The sequence below is a fragment of the Octopus sinensis genome, linkage group LG24 (genome assembly GCF_006345805.1).
Source record: "Octopus sinensis linkage group LG24, ASM634580v1, whole genome shotgun sequence".
Classification (NCBI taxonomy): domain Eukaryota; kingdom Metazoa; phylum Mollusca; class Cephalopoda; order Octopoda; family Octopodidae; genus Octopus; species Octopus sinensis.
In genome coordinates this window covers 1,325,059-1,342,211 of record NC_043020.1, presented here as the reverse complement: position 1 = coordinate 1,342,211, position 17,153 = coordinate 1,325,059, and the positions used below count along the sequence as shown (strand labels likewise).

The following is a 17,153-nucleotide window of genomic DNA, read 5'->3' as shown; positions in this document are numbered from 1 at the left end:
AAGTAAAAGAGTGTGTTGTCAACACAACAACGTGTTTAACTAAAGGCAATGCTCCGGCATGGCCGCAGTCAAATGACTGAAACAAGTAAAAGAGTGTGTTGTCAACACAACAACGTGTTTAACTAAAGGCAATGCTCCGGCATGGCCGCAGTCACATGACTGAAACAAGTAAAAGAGTGTGTTGTCAACACACGTGTTTAACTAAAGGCAATGCTCCGGCATGGCCACAGTCACATGACTGAAACAAGTAAAAGAGTGTGTTGTCAACACAACGTGTTTAACTAAAGGCAATGCTCCGGCATGGCCACAGTCACATGACTGAAACAAGTAAAAGAGTGTGTTGTCAACACAACAACGTGTTTAACTAAAGGCAATGCTCCGGCATGGCCGCAGTCACATGACTGAAACAAGTAAAAGAGTGTGTTGTCAACACAACAACGTGTTTAACTAAAGGCAATGCTCCGGCATGGCCGCAGTCACATGACTGAAACAAGTAAAAAAGAGTGTTGTCAACACAACAACGTGTTCAACTAAAGGCAATGCTCCGGCATGGCCGCAGTCACATGACTGAAACAAGTAAAAGAGTGTGTTGTCAACACAACAACGTGTTTAACTAAAGGCAATGCTCCGGCATGGCCGCAGTCACATGACTGAAACAAGTAAAAGAGTGTGTTGTCAACACAACAACGTGTTCAACTAAAGGCAATGCTCCGGCATGGCCGCAGTCAAATGACTGAGATGAATATAAGAATAGGCGTAGGATTGGCTATCTGGTAAGAAGCTATCTTCCCAACCACATGGTTCCGGGTTCAGTTCCACTGTGTGGCACCTTGTGCAAGTGTCTTCTTCTATAGCCTCAGGCCAACCAAAGCCTTGTGAGTGGACTTGGCTGACGGAAACTGAAAGAAGCCTTTTGCATTTATATATATATGTGGAGGCCCAGTGGTTAGGGCAGCGGACTCGCGGTCATAGGATTGCGGTTTCGATTCCCAGGCCAGGTGTTGTGAGTGTTTATTGAGCGAAAACACCTAAAAAGCTCCACGAGGCTCCGGCAGGGGGTGGTTTATCCCTGCTGTACTCTTTCTTCTGTTGGCCTGCTCTCTTAGCTTGCGGGGTGGTGTCATTCGAATGCTAAAACAATGCGAACGCATTGTGACCAGCGATGTGTAACAACATCTGATGGTCTGGTCGGTCACGTGATCATCTGATATATTTATATGCCTAGTATATAGGTTATATATGAGGTCGTGATCCCCTTTGGTCATAAATGACCATGGGATTGCACCTAGAAAGTTACCCTCCGAGGCACAAGTCCGGGTAAGGTTGTTTGTGGAAGGCCAGCAGTTGTCTGTGCATATCAGCCTCCCCTCCGATGTTATCCAAGGGAATTACAAGCGTGCTAACGTTTCTGCCAGCTCGCTGCCTCTAAATATTTTGTAAATATTTCTGTTTGTCATCCTTTGTGTTATTTTGCTAACGATTGCTAAAATAAACCAAATCATTTAAAAATATTTCTTTGATATTCTTGTATCCGTTAAAAATTGCTCTTTTGTGAATTTCCAGGAAGAATGCCCGGTCAACTGAACGTTTTATTGGCTGAGGCTGGAGTGCCTTACGATATTGTCCTTGAGATGGATGAGATCAATGATGATTTCCCTGAGACCGATTTAGTATTGGTTATTGGTGCCAACGATACCGTCAACTCGGCTGCTGAAGATGATCCAAATTCCATCATTGCTGGCATGCCAGTCTTGCGTGTCTGGAAGTCAGAACAGGTGAGACTTTCTTCTTTTCATTGTTTGTTAATCCAACATAGGTAAGGGCATGGCTGTGTGGTTTAGAAGTTCGCTTAGCAACCACATGGTTTTGGGTTCAGTCCCAGTGTGAAGGCACATGGCCCAGTGGTTAGAGCAGCGAACTCTCAGTCGAGGGATCGTGGGTTCAAATCTTAGACCAGGGGGGATGTGTGTGTTTATGAGCAAAACACCTAAGCTCCATGTGGCTCCAGCAGAAGGTAATGGCGAACTTCTGCTGACTCTTTCACCACAACTTTCTCTCACTCTTTCCTCCTGCATCTTGCAGCTCACCTGCGATGGACCGGCGTCCCATCCAGGTGGGGAACCTATACGCCGAGAAACTGGGAAACCGGCCCTTATGAGCCAGGCATGGCTCGAGAAGGAACAAACTTCAGTCCCACAGCACAGCCCTTTTGGCAAGCGTCTTTTATTAGAACCTTAAGCCGACCAATGTCTTGGGAGTGAATTTGGTAGACAGGAACTGGATGGAAGCTTGTGTGTGTGTGTGTGTGTGTGTTTGTTCCTATCCACCACTTGGTAGTTCAGCAAAAGGAACTGTTAGAATAAAGGGCCAAATTTACAAATATATAAAAATGAAAATTACTGGGGTCAATCTAATTGACCAAATCCATTCAAAGCTGCAGTCCAATGACTGAAATAAGTTCTTTTACTTGTTTCAATGAACTGACCATGCCCATTCTGGGGCACTGGTTTCAGGTTATTTATTTTTTAATAATATTTATTTCTTAATAATATTATTGTCTTTGTTTTGACATTATGCGATAGTTGTAAGTGGGTGTCACCATCATTACAAAGCAAGCAGCAGCGTTCATTTCCAATATTCTGCAAAAATGTCTGAATATGTGGAAATATTACGTTGCTTGGAAACACGTGTTGGCAGCAGGATGGGCATCTGCCTCAATAAACTTTGTCCAATCTATGCAAGTCCAGTAAAGCAATGATGAGATGAGTGGAAATGGCTGTATTAGGTGCATGACAAGATTTCCATTTCGTTATGGTTCTTAATATTCACTCGCTCTCTGCTATGTGACCCAGTAGGGTTCCATGCAACCAGTTTAGGGGCTATTATGTAACACTAGCAACGCCAGGTCATAGTGCTAGTGCATGCATATACAGCTGCGTGCGTGAGCACATACGCGCGAGTACTGTCCAAATCTCCGACCAATCACATACAGCTAGCTGGCATTCAATTGGCGTATCAAATTTCAGGCATTTTGATTGGGTTTTGGATAGAAAATTCACAAAAAAGTCACTTCTATTGATTTTTTTAAGGGCTTTGCGGGGTGACTGGGGAAATGTAAAGATGTGCACGACCACCCTTGGACGGTTTTGAATGACCATAGATGGTGTGAGCCCTCTTGCTGAAAAATTGTGGATTTGTATAAAGGACACAGGCACATACAGACAGATATTTTGCTGTTTTTATATATATATATAGAGACTATGTTGTAGATTTCTATAACTGACAAAGGGAGGCAGATAAAATCTGCCTTTTATAATAAGAGAGATCTATTATGAAAGAAAAGCATGGAGCATAAATTTTGTGTTTCTTTTATTTTCACATCTGATGTGCATGTTTTTGCCATCAATAATCAATAATGGCAAATTATAATGCGCTTTATAAAAAGCAATTGGTAATACCAGACACGTCATCAGACAGGATAGAATATCTATCACAAATATGCAAAAGCACTTGTGCCAGTGTTGCGTAAAAAGCACTTGTCTTGGCACCACATAAAAGGCACCTGTGCCATTGACATATAAAAAGCTCCCAGTACAGTCTGTAAAGTGGTTGTCTTTAGAAAGGGCATCCAGCCACAGAAGCCAAAAGAAATGATTGGGGCCTGGTGCCACCCTCCCGGTTGCCAGCTCCTGTGGAACCGTCTAACCCATGCCAGCATAGAAAACTGGTTAAATGATGATGAGTGTTGACGCAGTTGTTTCCCCTTGTTTCATTATATCACCAAATGCAATTGCTACCATAGACAAACCACCATCTTGCCTCAGCTTCATCAACTCCCACTGGTTGTCTTGCAGCTCTCAGGTAATTTATATAAGATGCTTGTGATTCATATTAGTCCTATCTGATGACATATTTGGTATGATTGAAGGCTCTTTGTAAATCGTACAAACAGATATATACATACCGTAAATCCTCGAGTATAGTCCACCCTTGAGTATAATACGCAGGGGATTTTTAGGGGGCTGTACCTCTGAAAAACCTAAACCTTGTGTATAATACGCACCCCTTCTCTAACTTGAATCAAGGAGGTCTATATAACGTCCTTGGCTTGTAAAATTGTATACGGTGACGTCCTTTATTATTATTATTGTATATATAACATAATGCAAACGTGTAGCTTTTTTGTGCGTTTTGTTTGCAGAAAATAAAGAAATAACAGTAATAATGTTTAATAAATGTTGCTTACTGCAAGTTATGGATGATTCTTTTATGACTTCATTGCTTTCAGGCTTAGCTTAAGGTATTTTGGCACCCAACATCACGAAATGCGTCTGAATAAATATTGCCGGACTGCAAATAGAGACTCGGTCATTGCTTAGAAAATAATTTTCATTTTTAACCTCGTGTATAATACGCACTAGGGATTTTGACCGTTAAATTTTGGTGGGGTAACTGCGGATTATACTTGAGGATTTACTGTACGCACACTCTATCTCTCTCTCATTCACACTCATAATTAACATATGAATTCTTTCTTTTACCAGGTCATTGTTATGAAAAGAAGTTTGGGCGTAGGATATGCCGCTGTTGACAATCCAATCTTTTTCAAGCAAAATACATCCATGTTGTTGGGTGATGCCAAGAAGACGTGTGATGCTCTCCTCCGCAGAATGAGCACTCATTATGAATCATAACTGCAGTAGCTGTTAGAGCAACGATGTTTATAATTAAAATATATATATAAGTAATGAGTCATAGAATATGCATGCATGCGTGTCTGTCTGTGGTTTGCCACCACAGCCGAGTAGAGCACGAATCTACCTTACTTTCTCTGGTCTGTTGAAACTTAGGAGCTAAAAAAGAGAGAATGCAGTAAAATACTTGAATTGAACAAACACACACACACTGTCTCTGTCAATTTGGTGTCTGAAATTGTTTGACCCCTTTTTTTTTTTTTTTTTTTTTCCTAAATAAATATAAAACTATAGAGAAAGAGAGATTGTTTTTTTTTTTTTCTCCTTCTCCAATATGAAGGAATTTGCATAGAAAAAAATGAAGATAAAAGGGGCTTCATGAGCCCTTGAATCTTTCTCCAATATGAAGGAGTTTGCAGAGAAAAAAATGAAGATAAAAGGGGCTTCGTGAACCCTTGAATCTTTCTCCATATACTTTTTTAGGCTTCAAAAGCCCTTTCTCCAATATGAAGGAGTTTGCAGAGAAAAAAAATGAAGAGGATAAAAAGGGCTTCATGAGCCCTTGAATCTTTCTCCATATTTTTTCTTTGGCTTCAAAACCCCTTTCAGAAAAACATCTGCAGAAGAGTTCTTTCTCTTCCTTCCTGTTTCTCCATATCACCAGCTACTTCATGTTTGTGCTTTAAAAAAAGAAATTTAAAAACGTAACCAAACAAAAAAGACTGCAAGTAAAATACACCTAATCTCTCACAGGGAAGCCAAGTCCACCTTGGCTTCTTCCCTCAATGTTCTATCACCAACCTTCTTTAGTGTATTTGTGTGTTGCAGAATATTTACAAATTAGAGAAAATTGTTAAAATTAAAAGGAGGAGATTTAATATCTTCAGAGTTTTCCATCACGGTTTAAAAGAGAATGAAAGTTATGAAAGATAAGTCAATTTTTTTTTTTACAAAATGGTAAATAAAGGCAAAAAAAGGGAACTCACCAAGATTTAATTTTTTAAAAGTTTTTTCTTTGGCCCACACCCTCGAAGTTGACTCGGTAAAAACAAAACAAAACAAACAACAAAAATCTATTGATTTAAAAAAATAAAAACAAAATTAATACCTGAGTTTCGTTTTTGAGTAAGTTATTTTTTTAATTGCTTTATTGCGGTTATTTGCACCTTCTGTGGTGGATAATCAGTGTTCAAATGCATTTGATCCGGCTAAATTACAATGATGAACCGTTGTGGTTCAGCATCCAGCTGCATTTGGAACTTCCACCGCAGAGGATGCAAATAGCCACAGGGAACAAATGAGTTGAACAACATCTTGTGTTTATCATGGTTTTTTTTTTTCCCCCCCATATTTGCTTTGTATACCCTAACAAGTAATGCAATTAAGAACAGTTGTAACCACACCCCTATATTTTCATTAATGCTACTTTTTTCTAGATCCACCTCATCATCCCTTCGCCACTTTAAAATGCGAGTCATTTAGTTCCTCTACAACAGGGGTTCAAACCCTTTGCCCCCCCCCCCCTTATAGACCCCTTTCATACTTTTTTTTTACACTACTGGGCCCTCATAGCCATTAAAAAAAATGAGAACATATAAAACGAACATTTTTTTCAAACAACGAAAGAAAGAAAGAAACGAGACCCGCAACATCAAGAACATCCCCTTCATCAGTTGTCCCCTGTTTTAGCTACTCCGCATTATGCATATATGAACAGATGTATGTATAAATATTTATACGAAAATACGGAAAAAAAAAAAAAAAAAAATGAACCCTCTGATTTTTTCTTCACAGAGAAGAAAAGTGACTTTGTTCCCCAATACATTAGGGTCCTTTATTGTGGAATTTATCAATCTAGGGTTTAAAATAAGAACCAAAATAGTTTTTACATAAGGAAGATCTATTTTTCTTTGCTTTTTGTTTTTTTTTTCTTTATCGCATTCCATATCTTTGGATCATTTAAGTTATTTTCGTTTCTTGTCAAAGTTTTTTTTTATATATATATATATATATATATATATATTTTGTATTCCCTCCTGTTTTTCCTTTTTTTTTTTTTTGTATTTCGTTACGAAAGCCCTCTGTCTCTAGATCTAATCCATTCAATGACCACAGCACGTGTAATTTTTTTTTTAAAGAAAAAAAAAAAGCACAGCATGCAAAAGTCTGAGTGCATTAGTGTGGATGTATATATGTGTGTATATGATGGTGAGTATATGTGTGTGTGTAGGTGAGTGTGGGTGTTGGTATGTGTGTGTGTGTGTAAAAAGAATTCTGTTGCTGATTCAGGTGGTTCACGTTTCGAGTTGTTTGTTTCTTGTTTTTATAAGTTTTATTTGTTTTTTGTTTTGTTTTTTTTTCTTAATACGACAGATAGTGGGGTCTGGTACTTTGTCTGGTGAAAGGTCGGACGGAAGAGATTCGTGGAGCACAGCTAAGGCTGAAAATGTCTGCATAAGAGACCGGCTCGTAGTTCACATTGTAATCTGAAGTTGTCATGGAGGCTAGAAAAAGGAGCAAAACAAAAATGAATGAGAGAGAGAGAGAGAGAGAGAAGGAAAGAGTAAGACACATATGCAGAAATACAGAGCTAATAAGTGAGGAACTATGCCACGAGTGTGATCGTTACCAGCGTCGCCTTACTGGCACTTATGCCTGTGCTAGTAGGGTGCCAAGAGCGCCATCTGAGTGTGATCGTTGCCAGAGCAGCCAACTGGCTTCCGTACCCGTGGCACGTAAAAGGGCACCATTCGAGCGTAGGCCACACTATCCATGACTGCTCTATATTGTCAGTTAATCTGCTAGAAATAACAGCAAAAATTCTCTCAAGCAGCACCTGATCGTCTTAAACATTTTGTTACATTTCTGCTGGTAAATAGTAATGTGTCAGCTTTTACATGGTCACTTGATCTGCAAGAAATAACAGCCATATGTATATATATATCTGTAAATAATAATAATATTTTATAAGCTTAAAGCTTACAAGGGATCACAGTGTACTGACTAAAGATAGTAGTCTAATATTGGGGCATATAAGCCCTTGACAGAAGAAAGTGGGTTTTTCATACGCATGGGGGTCAAACCCACACTTCTATATGATCACAGTGTGCTACCATTTACACCAACATACCCACTCATATATAGAGATAGATGGATAGATAGATAGCTAGAGGAGGGAGAAAGAGAAATAAAATAGAGAGAGAAAATACTTACGTTCGTGGTGCATCACTTGAGCCCAGCTGTAGTTTTCTATATTTAAAGGCTGAAACACCCACGTGTCATGCTCAAGTTCCTCAATGTTCATACGATCAGCAGGGTCAGGCAGCATCATCCAATGCAGCAAGTCAGTCAAATCTGAAGAATTCCAGTGGAAAATAACCAATAAGTAAAAAGAAAACAAAAAAAAAAAAGAATTAAAATAAATATATATAACTTATCTTTTACTTGTTTCAGTTAGACTGTGGCCACAGAATCTTTTTAGTCGAATGTATTTATATTTTTTTAAGCCGGGTACTTACTGTATCGGTCTCTTTTGCCGAACTGCTAAGTTACAAGGAGGATGGAAACATACTAACACTAGGTATCAAGCAGGTAGGGAGAGAAACACAGATATCAAAACACACACACACACACACACACACATACAACAGGTTTCTTTCCGTTTCTGTCTACCAAATCCACTCACAAGGCTCTGGTCATCTTGAGGCTATAGTAGAAGACACTTGCCCAAGGTGCCACGCAGTGGGACTGAACCCGGAACCATGTGGTTGGGAACCAAACTTCTTACTACACAGCAATGCCTGTATAGCTTCATGCATCTTCTTTGCTGACTTCAAACTTCTCATCTTCGAATCCCACCAAATATTATGTAGAAATGATTATCTCCCTTACACTAACTGGCCACCAAGAGACAATGCATCATTTAAAAGAATATAAATTATAAATAAACTAGCTAAACAAATAAATGCAGTAAAACAGCAAAGTGCAGTTGTACCTTAACTCCTTAGTATTTAAACCGGCCAAATCTGGCCCCAAATATTCTACTCGTTTTATGAATAATCTGGCCAGATCAGGCCTATCATACCATATTTTAGTCGATCATTCTAAAACTCAATCACATCATTGAAATCTCAAAGCTACAAGATAATGGATTATTAATTCAAAATAATGAGGATCTGTGCCGGTGGCATGTAAAAAGCATCATCTGATTGTGACCGTTGCCAGCCTCCTCTGGCCCCTGTACTGGTGGCATGTAAAAAGCACCCACTACACTCATGGACTGGTTGGCGTTAGGAAGGGCATCCAGCCATAGAAACACTGCCAGATCAGATTGGAGCCTGGCACAGCCTCCTGGCTTCCCAGACCCCAGTCGAACTGTCCAACCCATGCTAGCATGGAAAACGGACGATGATGATGAATGCACAGGAACAATGAGAAATGAAGTTCTTCGCTCAAGAACACAATGCATCACCTGGTCCAAGAATCGAAACCACAATCTTACAATCATGAGTCCAGTACCCTAACCACTAAGCCATGTGCCTCCACTGTTAATTATAATAATTGATATGTTTCATATAAACAGACAGATACATCCATCAAACCAATGCTAAAATAGAAAACACACAGACAGACAAACACACACACACTCACGGATGAGAGGAATGATCTACTTACACTCGGACACTTGATAGGGTGGATTGAAATTACATTCCAGAATATCATCAACAGTAAAGAAAGGGTTCTCTCCATAGACAAGGGTGTAGAGAGTGACCCCCATTGACCAAACTTCCAGTTCGGGTCCTTCATACCTGTGCAAAGAGAAACAGAGTGAAAAAAAAAAAATAAACTAACATTTATGACAACACTTTAGCAACCATGTTCCTGGTTTCAGTTCCTTTATGAAAATAATAAAGAATTTACCGAAATAACTTCGTTGCTATTAAGCTGATGTTTGGAACATAAACTAACTCTTTTACTTGTTTCAGTCATTTGACTGTAGTCATGCTGGAGCACCGCCTTTAGTCGAGCAAATCCACCTCAGGACTTATTCTTTGTAAGCCCAGTACTTATTCTATCGGTCTCTTTTGCCAAACCGCTAAGTTACGGGGACCTTGGGCAAGTGTCTTGCTCTATAGCCTTAGGCTAACCAAAGTCTTCATCATCATTTAATGCCTGTTGTCCATGCTGGTATGAGTGGATTTGGAAGACGGAAACTGAAAGAAGCCCATTGTATGTATATTGTATATATTTATGTGTATCTTTGTGTCGGTGTTTGTGCCCCCACCATTGCTTGGCAACTGATGTTGCGTTTACATCCCCGTAACTTAGTGGTTCAGCAAAAAGAGACTTATAGAATAAGTACTAGGCTTACAAAAAATAAGTCCTGGGGTCAATTTCTTCAATTTAAAAACCCTTTAAAGTGGTGCTTCAGCATGGCCACAATCAAATAATGAAACAAGTAAAAGAACAAAAGAATATATATATATACATATACATACGATGGTCTTCTTTCAGTTTCCGTCAACTAGATCCACGCACAAGGCTTTGGTTAGCCTGAGGCCACAGTATAAGACACTTGCCCAAGGTTCCATGCAGTGGGACAGAACCTGGAACCATGTGGTTGGGAAGCAAACAGCAAGCATCTTACCACACAGCTACATCTGCATCTATGATCACAGCTGGAATGCCTCTGACCCACAAGTTAGTTCCATCAGGGTAAACTCGGGGCTAAACAATAACAGCACTACCACCACCACCAACAACAACAATGTGGAGGCGCAATGGCCCAGTGGTTAGGGCAGCGGACTCGTGGCTGTAAGAGTGCGGTTTCAATTCCCAGACAGGACATTGTGCGTGTTTATTGAGCAAAAACACCTAAGCTCCACGAGGCTCTGACGGGGGGTGGTGGTGAACACTGCTGTACTCTTTCACCACAACTTCCTCTCACTCTTTCTTCCTACTTCTGCCACAAAGCAGAGGAACCATGGTGTAACCCACTATGGTGTGGTAAACTTTCAGACCCTAGTCTAGATGGCGAATCCTCTGTACCCCCAGGATGGTTCAGCTCTCCACCCGTTAAAAGCCACCGTTTATGGAATGAGGATAACAACGTAGCTTTCGCACCCGTGCATCGCGTGTGGTCGGTGGATCTTCAAGTTGCCACACACATTCTTAGTAGCTTAGAGTAGGCTCGAATTAGAGATTTTTCTTTGTGGCTAATGGCATGTGTCCTGATTGGATGAAGAAGAAGATGATGGTGATGACAAAGAAGAAGATGATGATGACAAAGAAGAAGAGGATGATGATGACGAAGAAGATGATGAAGAAGAAGATGATGATGATGACAAAGAAGATGATGATGACGACGACGAAGATGATGATGATGATGACGAAGAAGAAGAAGATGACAACAACAACAACAGCAACATGAAAGGAAGACTATAGAATCTAACCAGTTTCCCATGAGCACCTCAGGGCTGCAGTACTCCACAGTGCCACAGAACGTGGCAAACATTTTCTCCGGTTCTATGTAAGCGGCTGATCCAAAGTCTATCAGCTTTATGTGGAACTGTTCATTGACAATGATGTTCTCATCTTTAAGATCACGATGTACAATACCAGCTCGGTGCAGATATGCAACGGCAGACACAATCTGGAAAGGAAACGAGAAAAAAAGAAATGGAATAAATCGGCAAGGTAATTAATCGGGAGCTCGTTAGTGTTTATTGTACGATTCTCTCTTTTTTTTTACTCTTTTACTTGTTTCAGTCATTTGACTGCGGCCATGCTGGAGCACCGCCTTTAGTTGAGCAAATTGACCCCCAGAACTTATTATTTATAAGCCTAGTACTTATTCTATTCTATCGGTCTCTTTTGCCGAACCGCTAAGTTACGGGAACGTAAACACACCAGCGTTGACAACAGTTGTCAAGCGATGTTGAGGAGACAAACACAGACACACAAACATACACACACACATATATATATATATATATATATACATGTATATATATACACATATATATACGACGGGCTTCTTTCTGTTTCCATCTACCAAATCCACTCACAAGGCTTTGGTCGGCCTGAGGTTATAGTAGAAGACACTTGCCCAAGGTGCCACGCAGTGGGACTGAACCTGGAACCATGTGGTTCATAAGCAAGCTACTTACCACACAGAAATTATGAGAAAAAAATATATCTTCATATTTATTATTTACTAATCTGAATAAGAGCAGCAGCAACCCAGGCAATGCTGGGTCATTCAACTAGTGTATCATAAAGCATGAAACTTAGTACCTCTTTTGTCATTGCGTATATTAAATGATATTAGTCTCTCACTGAATGGAGTACTTTTCTTGGTGATCCTACCTGTAATGGAATTGTAAACAATATACATATGTACATACATGCATGCATATACACGTACGCATGGAATGAACTCAAATTCGTATTTATTCCCTGAGAAAGCCTTCACAAGATGAATAATCATCATCATTTAACATCTGCTTTCCATGCTAGCATGGGTTGGACATCTGAATGCTAAAGGGTTATATCAGTTTGACCCTTGATATAAAAACAAAGAATTCAGGGGAACGGCAGCAATAATGGACAGAGTAAATAGTGTTGTTACTTACTTGGCGAAAGATATAGCTGTCCAGGGGTTCATCCAGGTTGGGCTTGTGTTCAATGAATTCAAACAAATCCATGCCACTTCCGTGTTTCTCCATTACCATTAAAACATAGTCTTTACTATCAAAAACATCAAGAACCTAAGAAAGGAGAAACGAAAAAAAAATAATGAAACCATGACAGCAGCCCTAATATTTTGTATCGTTAAGGCAGCAAGCTGGGAGAAGCGTTAGCATGCAGGGCAAAATTCTTAGCGGCATTTTGTTTGTCTTCATATTCTGATTTCAAATTTTGTTGAGGTTGTCTTTGCCTGTCATCCTTTTGGGGTTGATCACTATGGTCAATGTAAATGACTTGTAGTGGATCTTGCATGCATGAAGTGGATTTGATCCACCATAGCCAAAATTAAATTAATATTGCAACAGAACTGTTCCCACAGTGGAACAATAGTTTTTCTCTGACAGCAGTTTTACATTTTACAGATGCCTTTTAGCTGGGCCGAAATAATGTCTTCACCACTTGACCCTTTCTAACCTCTTCTACTTCACCAAAAGCTAGAATAGAGATAACAAGACCACCAACTAAATCTATTGTTCTCAATGATATGTCTATTCTTCTGGATAGTTATAAAAGCAACAATCCCTAAGCAAAAACCAATATGAGAGAGAGAGAGAGAGAGAGAGAATCAGAGTATGAGCAATGAGTGACTAAAAGGTGAGGGTCACTCAGTGGAGAATTATTCTGGATTAAGTCATGGTAGGAATCCTGAGATTGAAAGATCACTGCTGTTGCTATCACCACCACTGCCCCCCCCACATAACCACAAAAGGGGAGACAAAAAAAAGGGGGAAAGGAAAGGGAAAACAAGAAAACTTACTTGAACAATATTTGGATGAGACAGCTGTGTTAGCATCGATGCTTCTAGAGGAATCCGACCGTGAACGGGATCATCTCTCCAGTTTTCAGTCAGGACTTTAGAACGAAGGATATATTTCACAATTACCTGCAGACACAAGTTAAAATCAGAAAGGATTTAGAGACACAATACGAATACATACATATCTTTATATATAAAAGTGAAGTTGTGTGTGTGAGACTCTGTCTCCTCCGATTTAGATTCCTAACTACACCCACATTTTGCGGTGCAGTTTAACCAAAAGCGGGTATCTTATAGTTGTCATTCATATCGAGCCCTTCTGGGTATTAGCGCGCATCTACGATGAGTCTATGATTTAGAAAAAAATTTACCATCATTTTTCTGCATTTTTAATGATTTTTGCTTGGGTTATATAAGGGAAGTAACTCTCTAAAAATGCTTATATAGTTATTTCCCTTACAAACCCGAGCAACGCCGGGCGATACTGCTAGTATATATATATATATGATCTTCGAACGATGGGCCTCTCGAAAACAATGACAAATGACTGACACCTTTGGTGATAAGCTGTGCTTAAGAAGACCCGTCAAGCTTGGTGGAATCGCAGTCAGGGCTGATGCCAGTGACGCATAACTGGCACCGTGGTGGCACATAAAGAACACCCTTCAAACGTTGGGTGATATGCTGCGCTTGAGAAGACCCATCAAGCCAAGGGTACAGGCAAGTCAGGGCAAGGTCAGGCATTGATGGAGCAGACATATGATCAAAGATGATAGCCTCATCTTTTTCTTTTTGTTAGACATATGCACAGGCATGGTTGTGTGGTAAGAAGCTTGATTCCCAACCACATGGTTCCGGGTTCAGTCCCACTGCGTGGCACCTTGGCACTCTCGGAGTGGTTGGCATTAAGAAGGGCACCCAGCAGTAGAAACACTGCCAGATCAGACTGGAGCCTGGTGCAGCCTCCTGGCTTCCCAGACCCAGGTCGAACCATCCAACCCATGCCAGCATGGAAAACGGACGTTAAACGATGATGATGATGATGATGACGGACATGTCCCGGACTCTTTCGTCCCTAGGTTAGTGGTGAGAAACTAAAGAGGAAAACTTACCTCGGTGTCGGATGACTTGTTTAGTGATACCACAACAAACCCAAATGCCCCGTGACCAATGGTGCGCAGGTTCTGGTAATTCAAGTCGTATGCTTTGCATAATGGGTATGACTCTTCACCGTCTCCGTTGCATTTTGTTCCTCCTCCAAAGCCACCATGTGATGAACAAGACTGCGAAAAGAATGAAAGTGGGAGAAGGATAAAGGGACCTTTACGGTTTGACCGGCAGTTTTTTAAAATAATTTCTAGGGAACTAAACATTTTTAAACTTCGTATACTGGTAGAAAGTGTTTATAAAACATCTTTTTCTCTTGGCTTTATTGAGAAAATTCTATAGTTTGTAAGATATTTGTTGTTTCTTTTCTTCCATCAATCAACCAATCAATGATGTCTATTGAGGTAAAAAAAAACAGTCTGTGCCGTATGAATATGTCCCTCGTTTAAGAAACAGACTGGGTTTATTTACACTTGTGAAGAAAATAAGATACCCTTCCCCGACCCCTAACACTAACTAACCTAGCTCTAACCTTAACCCTAATACAGATTGAAATGCAATAGATCGATACTAGGGTCATAATTATGGGTGACAACTTCATATGACACCGCTAGAAAAAAACTGCCGTTTAAACCGAAAAGATATTACTCATAGAATTCCTCAGATGTAGACAATACAGAAGTGCAGGCTGTGCGGTAAGAAGCCTGGGTTCTGGGTTCAGACCCAGCATGTGGCACCTTGGGCAAGTATTTTCTACTATAGCCCCAGAGAAACCTTGTGAGTGGATTTGGTAGTTGGAAACTAAAAGAAGACCATCATGTGTGTGTGTGTGTGTGTGTGTGTTTGAGCCTCACAACTGCTTGACAATTGGTGGTGGTGTGTCTAAGGTGGCGAGCTGGCAGAATCTTTAGCACGCCGGGCGAAATGTGTAGCCGTCTTTCGTCTGCCGTTACGTTCTGAGTTCAAATTCCGCCGAGGTCGACTTTGCCTTTCATCCTTTCGGGGTCGATAAATTAAGTACCAGTTACACACTAGGGTTGATATATCTTTCTTTACTACCCACAAGGGGCTAAACACAGAGGGAACAAACAAGGACAGACAAACGGATTAAATCGATAACATCGACCCCAGTGCGTAACTGGTACTTAATTTATCGACCCGGAAAGGATGAAAGGCAAAGTCGACCTCGGCGGAATTTGAACTCGAAACGTAACGACAGACGAAATACCGCTAAGCATTTCGCCCGGCGTGCTAACGATTCTGCCAGCTCGCCGCCTTTTCCAGCTCGCCGCCTTATGCCCTAGGGTTGATATAATCAACTTAATCTGTTTGTCTGTCCTTGTTTGTCCCCTCTGTGTTTAGCCCCTTGTGGGTAGTAAAGAAATAGGTGTGTCTACGTCCCGCAACTTAGTGGTTCGGCAAAATAGATTGACAGAAAAAAGTACAAGCTTTAAAACAATAGAAAAGTACTCGGGTCAATTCATTTGACTAAATATTTCGAGGTGTTGCTCCAGCTTGGTAACCAGTGTTGGTGTATTTACACCTGCCCCCTCGGTAACTTAGCAGAATGACAGAGTAAGTATCAGATTTTAAAAAATAAATACTGGGCGGGGGGTTGACTTTGCCCATCGAAACCTTTCAAATGAGCATGGCCCCAGTTCACACACGATGGGTGAAACAACTAACAGAGAAAAGATGTGAGATATATAAGTAATAATAACAAGATTCTAATTTAGGCACAAATGTTTTGAATGGAAGGGAAAAATAAGTCAGTTAAAGCAACCCCAGTACATGACTGGTATGTTTTTTTTTTTTGCGACCCCAGGTGGAAGAATAGAAAAGTTGATCTCAGTGGAATTTGAACACAGAAAATAAAGAGCCAGAATTAAAAGCACAAGGCACAGAGTCTCAGCTGGGACACACCGACACTAATCACGTGGCCAGCTGTAGTAGCTCTTACAGATTTCTAACAAAGTCAAAGCAAGATGTCTTTAGCTGAGTCCACCCTGTTGGAAACACCCAGGCTATTTTTCCAGTCTAAAGCTAACTCACTTCTCTCTTGTCATCGATCTCAAAGACTGTTCTTCCTATCTTTCACTAATTGCTACAAAAACAAAAGCGAGAGAGAGAGAGAGAGAGAAAGAAAGAAAAGACCTACCAGATCTTCAGAATGGATTGATTCATCATTGGAACAGCTGGTGAACCCAGCACGTAAACTAGCAACGGATGCATTCTCCAAGTCTTGGCTTACCCACATGCAAAACATCAACTCTCCTGATTCCAGCAACATTGGGTTGATGGCAAAATTTATACCTGAATATTAAATAGGAGAGAAAGGCTTTCATCTTTTTGTTATGGCAATTAAGGACATTGAAAGAATTACACAAATAATACAAATCATAATTGATTCTATAATAAAGACAAAAACTTAAATTTTGGATCAAGGCGTATAGTTGAAAGCACTGGTCCCAGTACCTAATTGGTCCTGCATTTTAGGAATTGTTTGGAAGAATGAAAAGCAAAGTAGTATTGTTGTTTGTTCCTTCTCGAGCCCTGCTTGGCCTATAAGGGCCAGTTTCCTGGTTTTTTGGCGTATAGGTTCCCTACCTGGACGGGATGCCAGTCCATCGCAGGTGAGCTGCAAGATGCAGGAGGAAAGAGTGAGAGAAAGTTGTGGCGAAAGAGTCAGCAGAAGTTCGCCATTACCTTCTGCCGGTGCCGCGTGGAGCTTAGGTGTTTTTGCACATAAACACATACATCGCCCGGTTTGAGATTCGAACCCACGATCCCTTGACCGCGAGTCCGCTGCTCTAACCACTAGGCCATGTGCCTCTACAAAGTAGTAT

At 40.5% G+C, this 17,153-nt stretch overlaps 2 protein-coding genes across 5 annotated transcripts in view; one reads left to right on the top strand and one right to left on the bottom strand.

The window, feature by feature from the left end:
• Positions 1-5,806, top strand: part of LOC115223778 (NAD(P) transhydrogenase, mitochondrial) — an 85,080-nt gene extending 79,274 nt beyond the window's left edge. For 2 of the 3 annotated variants that reach the window (XM_029794446.2, XM_036512769.1), the window contains exons 16-17: positions 1,564-1,775; positions 4,545-4,694. In XM_029794446.2, coding sequence (XP_029650306.1) covers positions 1,564-1,775; positions 4,545-4,694 — 362 coding nt within the window. Of the gene's footprint in view, positions 1-1,563; positions 1,776-4,544 lie in introns of all 3 variants that reach the window. The other variant, XM_036512770.1, reaches the window with a different exon arrangement.
• Positions 5,807-6,680: 874 nt separating this feature from the next.
• The window catches only part of LOC115223969, an 83,063-nt gene continuing 72,590 nt past the window's right edge, over positions 6,681-17,153 (bottom strand). For both annotated transcript variants that reach the window (XM_029794724.2, XM_036512768.1), the window contains 8 exons: positions 16,466-16,620; positions 14,313-14,483; positions 13,201-13,326; positions 12,329-12,463; positions 11,147-11,346; positions 9,369-9,502; positions 7,908-8,048; positions 6,681-7,198 (listed from right to left, as the gene is read on the bottom strand). In XM_029794724.2, the coding sequence (XP_029650584.1) occupies positions 7,056-7,198; positions 7,908-8,048; positions 9,369-9,502; positions 11,147-11,346; positions 12,329-12,463; positions 13,201-13,326; positions 14,313-14,483; positions 16,466-16,620 (1,205 nt within the window). In that variant the 3' untranslated portion in view covers positions 6,681-7,055. The remainder of the gene's footprint in view (positions 7,199-7,907; positions 8,049-9,368; positions 9,503-11,146; positions 11,347-12,328; positions 12,464-13,200; positions 13,327-14,312; positions 14,484-16,465; positions 16,621-17,153) is intronic.